General features: G+C 37.7%; 1 protein-coding gene across 10 annotated transcripts in view; it reads right to left on the bottom strand.

Annotated features, from left to right (window-relative positions):
• Positions 1 to 3032: 3032 nt before the first annotated feature.
• The window catches only part of BRMS1L (BRMS1 like transcriptional repressor), a 37176-nt gene continuing 25966 nt past the window's right edge, over positions 3033 to 14242 (bottom strand). Inside the window, exons 7-12 of one of the 10 annotated variants that reach the window (XR_007153298.1) lie at positions 14114 to 14178; positions 13358 to 13397; positions 12766 to 12913; positions 7463 to 8592; positions 4882 to 4937; positions 3033 to 4688 (exon numbers count right to left, since the gene is read on the bottom strand). Coding sequence is in view for 4 of the 10 variants with exons in the window: in XM_047864113.1 (XP_047720069.1) it covers positions 11072 to 11189; positions 12766 to 12913; positions 13358 to 13397; positions 14114 to 14178 (371 nt within the window). In the remaining 6 variants the exon portion in view is untranslated. Of the gene's footprint in view, positions 4938 to 6466; positions 8593 to 9582; positions 11190 to 12765; positions 12914 to 13357; positions 13398 to 14113; positions 14179 to 14242 lie in introns of those variants that run through there. The other 9 variants (XR_007153297.1, XR_007153300.1, XR_007153295.1 and 6 more) reach the window with 9 other exon arrangements.

The raw sequence follows: 14242 nt of genomic DNA, 5'->3' as shown, positions 1-14242 counted from the left end.
CTCTTTTCCATCTGGTGTTCATTTTCTTATTGACTGTTTTAAAACTACCTTTTATCGGGGCGCCTGGGTGGCTCAGTCAGTTAAGCGTCCGACTTCGGCTCAGGTCATGATCTCGCGGTTTGTGGGTTCGAGCCTCACGTCGGGCTCTGTGCTGACAGCTCAGAGCCTGGAGCCTGCTTCAGATTCTGTGTCTCCCTCTCTCTCTGCCCCTCCCCTGTTCATGCTCTGTCTCTGTCTCAAAAATAAATAAACATTAAAAAAAACAACAATTACCTTTTATTTCTGGGCTCCATACAGATCTCTAGGGGAGAACTACTGACAGTGGTGATGGAGTCTGAAAGGGGGCTGGGAGAAAAAAGCCAGGGAGTTTCCTGCCTCCCTCAAATTTCACACCACAGGACCATCTCTTACACATCTGCTCATGCAGTTAGCAGGGAACTGCTGCTGGATTTTTTAGCTAGCCTTCTCATCCCTTGCCACACGATCTACGGGGTTGTAAAATTAGACAGTAAATCATACGAGACTAAAGAAATGTTAGAAATGTCTTCACTCTTAGGAAAACAGTTTGAAGACAAATAGTCTAGGCTCCTGCTGGAATTCTAACAGATAAGCCTCAAAGCGCCCTCTGCTGGCAGCCAGTATTAACCACCACTAGTCAACAATTACTAAATAATGCAGACTTCATTGGTACGTATTTTTAAGATGGTGATCACACACAGGGATTTATTTATAGTTATTTATATTTACTACTATATTCTACAACTAAAAAAACTGAATTAAAGCATCATAATTTAAAATAGCTCTAACTCCTACAGAATCTACAATTTTGTTCTGTTTTGTTTTTACTACAAGTTTTCAAGTATTACAAAGAAATCTAAACGATATTTGAAGATGAAATGGACTAGTCATTTATAATTGTTGAGAATAGTGCTTGATTCAGCAGCATATATAGTTGTTGGGAATATCCGTTACACTGTTTTGGACATTTTTATTATGAACAGGTGTAGTATTTCTGAAATAAGTATATGCTGTGTCGGTGCTTCCAACTTCATATTTTTCCCTGGTCAAAACAAATAAACTCATAACTATCCTCTCTCAGTCTTTATGTAAAATTTCTAACTGCCTAAGAGAGATTATCATAAGGAAGAATAAAGACAAATTCTTGGATTTATGAAAATTAAATTTGCATTTATCAAAATTAAGAGTTTATTACTATAGTACAGCCTTAAAATAAAGTTAAATGAAATTATATGGAAGAATGAAATAACATCTTGAAAATTTAAATCATTCATTTTAGTACTTTCTAAACTGATAGTTATTCATATATTAGCATAGTCATAGAAGATATTTAAAATACCAACATCAAACACCAAATATCTTGCTCGACAAAATTAACTACTTTTTTGTGTGTATTTACACAATGATATACACGGTACTTGCCTAACTTTTTCCTAGAAAGATTATAAAAATTTTATAGTTCCTCATTTTCAAATCTTGTGCCTATCTATGTACTGAGGTCACTAAAACCTCACTATAACTTTGGATATAACTCAATGCACCGGAGACCGTATTTATCCTCAAGAGAAGAAACTATGAAACAATCTAGTTCTAGATCTTCACACAAAAGATCAATAAAGTAATTTATTTCCCAATATGAACATTAATTTGCCATTTACAAATCCTCTATATTAAATTTAATAATTTAGGCCATTCCTGATTAGTAAGTCTAGAGAGTCTATTGATTTAAGTAGATCAGTGAGTAAAAACACAACTGTACAAAATTCCATTTTAAGAATGTTGAGGATAAAATTGGGAAAGTGTGGGGCAAAAGGTTACCAACAAGGTTATAAATTTCATAGGCAAACATAAACTGTTTAATGCCACATCCTTTCAGAGCACTTTGGCTTGTATTAAAGTTCTGATGTTTCCTTTTGTTTAATTACATACTTTGTTTCTATAGTAACTCTAAAGCATATAATCCGTTGCAATGTTCCTAAGCCTTTTACATGGTGACTTCTTTTCAGTCAGTAAACAGTAATAACAATATAATCCTTGTTTAGATCTTCATCTTCTTCCTGAAGATCCCTTAATTAGTACACAGCAGAATTAAATGCAACTGCAGTCTCACTATGCAATTTTGAATAATTAGAAGAAAAAATACAAATTCTAAACTAAGTTCCTAAGTTTTCTAGGAATTTACTGCCACCTTCAGGTTTTAATCAAAATGCATTAGTATTACAGCTTTTACATTTTTAGGAGTCCCTGGTTAACGCAGTAGAAATATTAACATTATTTTCTGGTTTTGAAAGCAAAGCACTCTCTAACTTAGATTGCAGTACAAATGTCTTTCATGACTCGTGCTTCCATTTTGTCTTGTCTTTTATGATTCTTCTATAACATGTAATTGAAAATCAAAGCCTACAGTTTGTTTTACCAGTCATTACAACTATAATTACACACTGGGAGCTCCCAGAAGACTATCCAAAATATACTTAAGGATCTTTAGGTTAAATCTAATGAAAAACCCTTCAACAACAACAAAAAAAACTGTCTTAAATGTTCCATGTCTTTAGCCCTCTAGCTAAAGACCACCAGGAACATACCTGTAACTGAACAAGGTGGGCCTCTTGCTCATTGCAGTGAGAGAGAACACATATCAGAGGGAACTGTGGGTGTCTGAGAAAGAAGGTGTTTAAAAAAAGGACTTACAGGGGCGCCTGGGTGGTTCAGTCAGTTAAGCATCTGACTCTGGTTTCAGCTCAGGTCATGATGTCAGGAATCGGGAGTTCAAACCCATGTTGGGCTCTGTGATGACAGCAGGGAGCCTGCTTGGGATTCTGTCTCTCTCCCTTGCTCTGTGCCCTCCCCCCCCCCCCACCTCTCAAAATAAATTTTAAAAAAAGGACTTAGTGGGGCGCCTGGGTGGCGCAGTTGGTTAAGCGTCCAACTTCAGCCAGGTCACGATCTCGCAGTCCGTGAGTTCGAGCCCCGTGTCGGGCTCTGGGCTGATGGCTCAGAGCCTGGAGCCTGTTTCCGATTCTGTGTCTCCCTCTCTCTCTGCCCCTACCCCATTCATGCTCTGTCTCTCTCTGTCCCAAAAAAATAAATAAACGTTGGAAAAAAAAAAAAAAAAGGACCTAGAGAATTGTATCATATAAGTTTTTGGTAGGGTTCAAAGAAGTGTCAGGAAGTGGGGGCAATTCTATGATTGTGTATCTTAATTAATCTTATTTATAAGACAGGAGGTATGAAACAAGGCCAAAGATGTAATTGATAAAGCAGCAGCAGTTGGTCATATTAGCAGTAGGGGGCAGGTTTAGTATTTTTGTTGTCTGCAGACTGGCCTTGTTTCTATCTATAGTTAAACAAGATTATAAGAGGGAGAAGGTCTTGTGTTCTTTGTCTCACTTCATCACAGCCACAGAGTGGCCTTGTTTGATGTGGGTGCTTTACGAGATTGTTTCTATTCAACAGGAGAACGCCGAGGCCCAGCAGCGAGGGCCAGGCAGTTCCTGGTTTCCTCCTTCTCACGTGTGCATTTGCGACACTACCAATATCTTTAGTTTTTATTCCTTGAATTTGTGGTGAAATTACAAAAGTTCATTATCCTTTTTAAGATGAAAATCAACAGAATATGAAGCCCTAGTGTTTGTGATAAATGTTACAAGGGTCAGAAACCCAACTCAGGGGTCGTCAGGCATGTAGGAGGGGGAGCTCTCCTCTCTGCTCCCAGTCACGGCCCAAGCCCGAGGGAGCTCTTGAGGGAGCTCTCGGCACCAGTCATGGCCCAAGGCCGCTCTCTGAGCAGGAGTGCCAAGGCAGGGGGAGACCCGAGGAGACACTGCCATTCCGGCCACTCTGCCTGCAACATGCCTCCTGTTCCCTCACCTGGTTCTCTGGACTTTCCCTTTTTTCTACCTCCATTTTGAGCTTTAAAAGATTCTCTGAGATTCTGGCCCTCTATTGGTTCTGTTCCTGCCAAGTGAATAAACTAGGGCACAGCAGGACCTATTATTTACAGTAAAGGAACGGTGTGTGTATGCTGCTGCACTTCTCGTTTTCTTTTTTGATATAATATGTCGTGGTGATCATTCCAGATCAGCCCCCACAGATCTCCTTCATCCTTTTTAATGACTGCAGGGTATTCATGTTACGGAAACAACCATGTGCAATTCCACCGTATGGAACTGCTGAACAGTTAGATTTTCTCCCTTCCTTCCTTCTTTCTTCTCTCTTATCAAACAAGGCTGAGGTGAATCCTTTTGGACATATAGTTTTGACCCTGGGAAAGAGTATACTTGTAGCACAAATTTCAAGTAAAACTGCTTAGTCAACTGGTGGGGGATTTTATAGTTTATTAGGTATTGCTACATTTTCCTGCAAATAAATTGTACCAATTTACACTCCCACTAACAGTATACAAGGGTGCCTATTTCTCTTTATCACCAGAAACACAGATTCTGGTGATAATTAATTTTCATCGTCATTCTTCTCCCTTCTCTTTTATTGCTGGTTTTCCTTCACACTGTGTAAGCCGTCCTTTCAAGCCCTTTTAGAAGTTTTTGCTCGCTTCATTGACTTTAGCTACCACTCGTGCTCTCACAATCCCAAATCTAAATCTCTGCCCTCACCCAAGTTATATATTGTTACCTGCTGGGCATTTCCATCTGGCCGTCACACCTTTTGAACTTAACACATAAAAAAGAAACACAAATATTATCTCTTCTTTGCATCCCTCCCCCAGTCCCAGCTGTACTCCTCTTGTGTTCCCACCCTTGATTCATGCAATGATCCACCCAAATTCAGACCTTAGGGATGCTGGGGTATGTGATTAAACTCATGGCCTTCAGGGCAAGACTAACTGCGAACTCTGCCACTTACCAGCTGTGTGACCACGGGCAATTTCTTAACCTTTGTGTGCCTCACAACGTCCTCATCTGAAAATGAAAATAATGACACCTGATGTTTCATAGGGTTGTGAGGAAAATCCAGTGAATTAATATATGCCATGAGCTTAAAACAGTGCCTGTGACATGATAAATCCTACGTAAGGGCTATTTATATATTTCGACCCCTCATAGATTTTAACTCGGAAACATTTTCTAAAATCACCCTTTTCTCCTGTGCCACTGATGCTACCCTAATTCAAGCCTTTAGTATATTTACAAGGATGATTGTGATGGCCCAACTGGTCTCCTTGCTTCCTGCCCTTTTCTCGATAGCAAATGTTATATTTCTAGAACCCAGAACTGTTTGTTTTTGGTTTTGTTTTACACTCCCTGCTGCACCTCAATTCTTTTATCTGCAGAGCACTGCAGTTCCACTTTTTCCAAGAAAGGCTTTTCCCCCAACCATGTGTCTCCCACAGGAGCACCTGTTTCTCTCAGGCTCTGCCAGTCTTGGTCACAGTTGTTTCGGCAGGCATATAACTCAGGCTGCCCCAATTAGAACCCTTCGCTGGGATCTCTCAAGCTGCAACGGTGGAAAAAGAATCAGTCTCCCTCTCACATTGATACTGACCGGGAAGGAAACAAAGTTTGAGAATGACAGGCAATTAAGTTTCCTGAGCTGTGGAGAAAGATGACAGAGAGCCAAAGACACGGAAGATGCGTAATTTCTTGGCATTTAACTTCCTGCTTCCAGCTGGCCCACAGCCCATCTGAACCCCGATCTTCCTCGTGTTACATGAGTCTTCTAATAAATTCCCCTTTGTCTATTTTTCTGAAGTTGGTTTCTGACCCTTGCAACATTTATCACAAACACTAGGGCTCATATTCTGTTGATTTTCATCTTAAAAAGGATAATGAACTTTTGTAATTTCACCACAAATTCAAGGAATAAAAACTAAAGATATTGGTAGTGTCGCAAATGCACACGTGAGAAGGAGGAAACCAGGAACTGCCTGGCCCTCGCTGCTGGGCCTCGGCGTTCTCCTGTTGAATAGAAACAATCTCGTAAAGCACCCACATCAAACAAGGCCACTCTGTGGCTGTGATGAAGTGAGACAAAGAACACAAGAACCCTTGGGCATGAGAGGGTGCAACTCACATGGGTGTGTAGCAAAGACCCAGGCCAAGCTGACCCTGTGTAGTGGATACTGTTGTTATAAATACATATATAAAGTATAAAATATAGATTAACACTGTGGAGTGTTAATGAAAATGAAAAACTGCCACAGTCCGTGAGTAATTTAAACAGTGCCTGAAGTCTTTTTTTTTTAATCAGTTTTCCTGAATAAGTACAATTGCCCATGGATGTATTTAAACACAATGTACTAAAATCATAAACTTATCGTCAAGTGAGTGAAAGCACTTTACTGATTCTGCCATTAACAATGCCATTTTCGGGGCGCCTGGGTGGCTCAGTCGGTTAAGCGTCCAACTTCAGCTCAGGTCATGATCTCGCGGTCCGTGGGTTCGAGCCCTGCGTCGGGCTCTATGCTGACCGCTCAGAGCTTGGAGCCTGTTTCAGATTCTGTGTCTCCCTCTTTCTCTGACCCTCCCCTGTTCATGCTCTCTGTGTCAAAAATAAATGTTAAAAAAAAATGCCATTTTCAAATTCTTTCAATAATAAATGAAATAGGATATTTCTTTTCACATCCCTCTAATATAAGCAGATGTCATTTAGCCTCAGCTGAAGGATCTGGTTTTCTAAGCAGTTTGACATAAATTGTAATCTGCTCCGGTAGAAATGAAATCGCCCATGTGGCCTGCTTCTGGACTAGTGTGCTGGCAAAGCCACCCACCTCAGACCCACATTAGACACAGAAAAATGGATACGACAAGGAAAAGTAAACTCCAAAGACTGTTATTACATAACTTTTTCCCTTGACCTTACCTGAATATAAAATGTGTCTTTGAAGACAATACATTAGCTTCAAGTTTGGGAGCAAAGAAATTTTAGACTTACAAGTTGCTTTCTAGTGATGGATAGATAGATGCATGGGTAGATGAGTGGGTGTGTGGGTGGCAAGGGAAGGAGAAAGATAAACACACAGTTCTCAAAATGATTAGCAACTTGAGATAAAAGCAACTGTTTTGGAGCACTCCAAATACAAGTTCTGTCACAGTATATTGCCTCTCATAACTTGTGAAAAACCTCACGAGCAGAAATTTCTAATAATATAGGATAAAGAGTAAACATATTAGAATTCTTACATTATGTTCATTTTGTTTTAAACATGAAAAAATTAAATAACAATGCTCTGTTTATACATTAAACATAGTTCCTGATACATAGCAAGTATTAAAAATTAAATACTATCACTGGCTGCCCATGTGTCAGGGTCTACTCTGGGAAAGCCTATGGTACAGAAAGAACTTAGAGGGGGAAAGTGGGCAAGACCTGCAGGGCCCATTAACAGAGGAGAGATCTTGGTCAGCAGGGCACCAGGAAAAAAAAAAGTCAAAAGTAAGATGATAGCAATATATCCAGCACAATACCAGAAATGGGGCAGCCTCACCAGGAAACCGGAGACTCTGAAGTTTCACCAAAACAAATCTTCTGATCACAAGGTGGCTTTACACAGATTTTCCTAGAAGGAAAGAATTGACTTGAGGAGTCAGGTCTCCTTCTCATTTATACTTCCCAATTTAAATGATTAAATTGACACTTGGCTGCCCCTTCGATCCACTGTGGGTCAGTCAGCCTGACTTACCCAGAAAGCTGTCACGTTGGGGCATGTATCAGTTTGCCAGGGCTGCCGTAACAAGATACCGTAGACTTGGGTGGCTTAAACAACGCAAACTTACTTCCTCACAGTGCTGGATGTTAAAGTCCAGGATCAAGGTGTTGGCAGGTTTGGTTTCTTCTGAGGGCTCTCTCCTTGGCTGGCAGAGAGTTACCTTGCTCTATCCTCAGAGTCTCCCCGCTGTGCACATGTCTGATGTCCAAATTTCCTCTTCTTGTAAGGACATCAGTCAGATTGGATTAGGATCTACCCTGAAATGATCTCATTTTAACTGATCAACCTCTCTAAAGGACCCTATCTTCAAATACAGTCACATTCTGAGGTGCTGGGGGGTAATGCTTCAGCATATGAATTTGGTGGAGGGGGTGGAAGGAGGGAGGCACAATTCAGCTCATAACAGGACATATAAAGTTCAAGTTTCTGGGCCTGTGAAGTAAAGGGCAAGACTGGGCCGCAGTGACCCAATGGGGGAAACTGCCTCAGTTAATCCCACCTGACCTACCAGCCACAATTCCTGAGTTCATCCATAAAGACAATGTAAGGAACATAACGTTTTTCTCTTACCCCATTCTAACCTTTCATGTGCTTTTTAAAAACATTTTAGATTTCCTAATCTTTAGCAATTAAAATAGTTTATATTCCAATTTGGCACGAGACTACATAAATCCTAACTAGTATATTCATCCTGCATCCACTTTTCTTACCTTATAAATTCATTTTAGTTCAGTTTTAGTGTACTGAACTTATTCGGTCCACAAACCAAACCTTGGAAATAACAGCTGACATCCTTGTTCTTCTTTTTGAACAATTATCAGTGAGGTGTACACGTTCTTGGAGTGGTGTCTGAGTTCTGAGTAGCAATAGGTAATATGTGTATCCGAACAACTCTCACATGAGGAAGGCTGCAATGAGAAGTATCAGTGCTCCGGCAACCAATCAGAGGAGTGTGCTATTAATATCTGTTAATCATTATTAATAATGCATTGGATTAGTGATGGTTGGACTTTTTTTAAGTGGCAAATGGCAGAAAGGGGTGGGCTGAACATGAAATACTAGGAGCGGTGGCAGGAAAGGCCCATAAATTGATCCTAAGACAAAGGCTGATCATAAACAATAACGGCAGCAGCAACTGATAAATCGTACTTCACAGATTCTAATAATCCTCCTAAACTAAATCCTCCTAGACTTTTTGACCAGACTCTAATGGCAAACTGCCAATAATAAAATACATTTTATAGTACTTTAATTACAGATGAACATACGCTTACCTGAATCAATGTCAATATTTCAGTTGTTACATGATACAGTATTAGGCTGTATATGTTTTGAAAGTAAATGCACTAAATCATAGTTTTTGAAATAATGATTTTCTATTTAGAATTTCAGAACATATACAGTACATGTTTATTAACCTATAACATATATGCATTTAAAAAAATTTTTTAATGTTTATTTACTTCTGAGAGAGAGAGAGAGAGAGAGAGAGAGAGAGAGAGAGAGAGAGAGACAGAGCATGAGCAGGGAAGGGGCAGAGACAGATGGAGACACAGAATTCAAAGCAGGCTCCAGGCTCCAATCTGTGAGCACAAAGCCTGATGCAGAGCTTGAACTCACAAGCCATGAGATCATGACCTGAGCTGAAGTCGGATGCTTAAACAACTGAGCCACCCAGGCGCCCCATATATGCATTATTTTTAAAATAAGTATTACTTGGCCATCTTGAATATCTATACCCCAACAGAGGTTGAATTGTGGTTTAAGGAAGCAGAAACATCAGTTCAACACTCCAGTTCTCTGTATTTATTCATGTAAATTGGCCCAAATCATTCTTAGAGGTGGACAGGTTGTAACTCATAAAGAACTTATGCACCCATAATTCAAGACACTACAAATGACACTCAAACACATCTTTTATTATATACTAAATTTAAAAATACAAATCTTATTAAAAATGCTTATGAAACATTGTATACATAAGTACTGTCAAATACTATTGGATTATGACATTATGTACATTTGCTAAGGTTAATTAGAAACAGAACAAAGTACATAACTTTGCTGATAACGAATTTCAGAAGTCAAATATTTTAACATTTGGCAACTGTGAAGTAGTGATCTGCACAGGAAGATGTTTGCAGAGGTAAAATAGTAAGAAAACAAACGGAATAATGCAGATATTCCTGCCCTAAGTGTTAATAAGTAGCTCTCTTCCTCATCCTCTTCAGTCTCATTGTAACAGAAATTAAAGTGCACAAGACCACCAGGAATACTTGATTTGGTTGTACCCTAACATATACTACAGCCAACTGTGCTGCCATATTGAGGGCTTCAATTCTTTGTACTGTTCCTGAGGTTTTAGAAGCTAATTTTGAATGTGGCTAAGGGAAGAGAGGTCAATACTTTCTAAATTGCACCAAGTGGCCTTAAAGTGTAGAAACACCAAAGATAAAAATATTAATTTGGGAATAGATTCAAGAAAATTATCCCTGTCTACTTTGCCCTAGGAATAAAATTAAGATAAGAACCTAGTTTTACCTCTGGAAAATGCTTACTAAAAATCTGTTTCAAAAGATCAGACATGTACAGCAAGCACCACAATACTGTCGGTTACTATTCACCACTTATATACCACATCATAAATACCAGGCACAAACACCTGCCCTCTAAAGGTTCACGAGAAATATAGGTAGAAGCATGTTATTACTCGACACTAATTTTACTAATTAACATTAAGTGTAATTTGTAAAAATAGGTCACCACCATACAATCAAGGAAGAGGAGAAGGAAAGCTGCTAGTCTACAAAAGTGCTCCCTTTAGCTTTCAGACCCAATAGCTTAATGTTGGGTAAAACAAGATTGTAAAGTAAGGCCATCAGTTCTAAATTAGCTGATGATGCCATATATACATACTCACGTATATATGTTTAAATTTCAATTCTGATTTAACACTAATGTACTAGTACAAACCATTTATAGGAAACATTTTATGAGGCTTATTTACAAACACAATGAGTGACAAAGATACAGAAAATCAAAGAAACTGCAGACAAATATAGCCACTTAGCAACACAGTTCACTAAAGATAAGACAGATTTGCATAATATTTTTAAAAAACAAAGAAAAAAGTTTAGTAAGAAACCCCTACCATATACACCTATTGGTCATTGGACCTAAAAGGCAAATAAATGTAATGATCATGATTAAGTTTTTATTACTGTCTCATTGACATATCAATATGAGGTCTACTCAGAGTACTACCTACAAATACAGTCTCTCATGATTTGATGAGAATATTAAGTTATTGAATACATTTTTAACTCCCATGGCACATCACACTTGATAACACTAATAAGGTAGCTTTAGATAACACTTAAATCATGATTATGAATGTTTAATTGAATATTTTCCTTTCTGTAGCTGTGAAATGTAAAGCTTAGATTTGCTTCCATCAGGCCTCTTAAACCAAACTTCATCATGGTTAATTGTTGTAATTACAGCACTAAAAAAGGGGGGGAGAAAAGGAAGGAATGAATGAATCGCAATATGCCGCCTCCACTCATTTTAGAGTAACTAGTTATAAAACCAAAATAGCTGGACTGTAAGAGTAGATTCAGGTATATAATTATCATTTACCACAATGCTGCTGCATTATCAGCAGGGCATGCTGTCAAAAACATCACATTCAGCAATCCCTTTTCTTTCCTTGATAGAATTGGTCATGTTTACTATTAGAACTATTAAATGCACATCATTCCTACTACATCCCTAGCCCCCCATCACCACCCCAAGAAAACACAGTGGAACTAAGAACACTAAATATATAGTATTACACCTCCAGTTCAGATCAGCCCTGGCTGTAGGAAATCTTTCAAATACCAAACCCTAATTCCCAGTATTTCCCAGTATCAAACCATCTATGGTACTTGTATGGGTTCTTTTTTGACACTACTTATCTAGTATGTAGAAATAGTTTTAAAAATAGATTTGTGTTTAACCCTCTTATACTATTTCATCTCTTTTTAAGTCACATTTATGCTAAGCAGTAAAGAGAATGCCTTAAAAGTAGTAAGATAAAGCAAAGAATCTAGGGGCATCACATATAACCTAGTAATTAGCTCAGTGGGCTTCTATGAGAAAAGTTACTATACACAATGCTCCTAGGATCCTAAAATTTTAAAGATGAAATTACAATTCAAGTAAAACCACATTTGGAAAATGAGTATTCTTCACTAAATACAAACACTTCATTTACCATTCATAGCTAGAAAAAGACACCTTCTTACTGTAGAAGGCTACCACTCTGAGAATTAAATCCTAAACTACTGAAGGAATAGAAACAATAATTAGCATTAATAGTTTCCAAATGAGTGACAAAACTTAGATAAACCAGATAAAACTTAGAAGGCTATAGGGGCACCCGGCTGGCTCAGTCAGTGGAGTGTGTAACTCTTGATCTCAGGGTTGTGGGACTGAGCCCCACACTGGCTGTAGAGATTATTTAAAAAAAATAAAGTCTTAAAAAAAAAACAACTTAGAAGCCTATATAAATAATTATATAAACCTTACTTAAGCCAGACTGAGTTTTTAAAAGGCAGCTTTTAGTTTTCAAGTTGTATTGTAATTACTGTTACTCTTAAGATTTTCATGATTTTCCATTACTTTCCTACTCTAACTGATACACATTCTTGGTGTCCAAAATACTGTAACACCCAAAAAAAAAAGTTAAGGATTAATATGCCCACCAAAAACTTGTAACGGTCTGATTTAAGATCATAATATTAAAACCCTAACAATTCATCTATTATAATAACTAACAGATAGGACCACTTACCTGGCTAAATAATTCCAACATTTCCTCTTGTGTTAATGCTTGTGCTCAAGAACTTAGTATGTGACATTGGTGTATAAATATTAACACTGGTGTACATACATGCTAAACAAATCCTATGCCAAGAGAAAGGAAGGATCCATAGGCAAATAATGGTGCATTACGAATGCACTACGGACGAGGCAAATATTTATTGACAACAATTGTAGATTTTAATACTGAGCAACACTGAAATGATAGTTTTTACCTTGTAGGACATTCATCTTTTTTATCAATACATATTGTTTGTCCACGTATATACCATTCACCATCATAATATAATCTTCCTTCTTCAGATCTAGCACTGTGCAGATGTTTTTCCAGTTTCACAGGCGCTAAAGGGATCAGTTCAAAAACTGTTACATTAATAAGACATTGTCAGAAGAACAAAAGTGCAGAACATTACGAAGTAACACCAATCCATGCATATATGTGAAAAAAACACTAAAAATAGTTCTTAGATATTAAGTCTAAATCTAATAGAAATAAGAGAATTTAATTTCTTACATTTCTTTATAGAATTCACTAAGTTTTAATATAACTACAAAATGAAGCTGTACAATGGACGATAAATCACCGGTGAACTAGACAAGTGCCCGAAGAAGGGGAAGCAGTTACATTATCAATTATGAGTGCCAATTTTAAGTAGGATTTAAGATATCATAATTCCAAGAGTAGTGTTCACTAATGAAACGAAACCACTGATGGGGGGAGAGCTCTTTAGTATGTGGATGACTTAATGGCCCTGATCCAACAAGTCTCCACAGAAGAGATCCCTGAACTTAGGTTAAATGACTTACGTTCTGTCTTCACTCTGTGTGGACCCAGTGTAGCCATTGCCTAATTAAAAAAAGAAGACATTGACTGAGTTTATAGACTGAAAGTATATTTTGGGGTCTATTTAATGTATACAACACTACTCAGGACCTCAAATAACTAACAGTGAAATGTAATCTTCAGCTGCTCTAATAAATTGTTAATGTCTAAGACCATAAGGAATATGTATATGTAAAGAACAACCATTTCTCCTAGAGGTGTTATCAATACCTAAAATGATCTCTCTCAACTAAGAAGTTTCTAAAAACGGAAAAATTTTAAGAAAAGTAAGTCTCCACCTTCAAACAAGCACAGAAAATTTTGTAATTCTTGAATGTTTAATGACAGAACACAAGACATACAATAAAGTTCAAATACCCACTTTGAATTCATTCAACAGGTATTTATTGAGTGCCTTCAGTGAGCCAGGACTGGGCTAAGGACTAGGCACAAAAAGGTTATTTATTATTTTGGGGCAATCTAAATAAATGCTTTTCTGTACTTTTACATAAATTATTAATTACATTATTACAGGAAAAAATACAATCAAATTGCTGACATGTCTCTCAAAATATTCTTGCAATCCACTGTTACCTGTATTAGTATTAACTGCCAGTAAGAGAATGTTGCAAAGTAAAGCATATTAACAGTAATATTTTGATGTAGTAGTGGAAAACCACAGAATCTTAAAAAAGTAGACTATAAGAAGATACTTGTATTCCATTGCTCTTTAATCATACCTTCCTAATTGTTGTCCAGTCTTCAAGAATATCAAGATCTTGTAGCATATAAACTATATATGGACGTGGAAAAGTCAAGGTCAATTTAGCTGTAAGAATTTCACACTTTGAATTATATTTCCAAACTTC

The sequence above is a fragment of the Prionailurus viverrinus genome, chromosome B3 (assembly GCF_022837055.1).
Source record: "Prionailurus viverrinus isolate Anna chromosome B3, UM_Priviv_1.0, whole genome shotgun sequence".
Lineage (NCBI taxonomy): Eukaryota > Metazoa > Chordata > Mammalia > Carnivora > Felidae > Prionailurus > Prionailurus viverrinus.
Note: the sequence above shows the minus strand (reverse complement) of the source record. Positions and strands in the feature narration are given on the sequence as shown.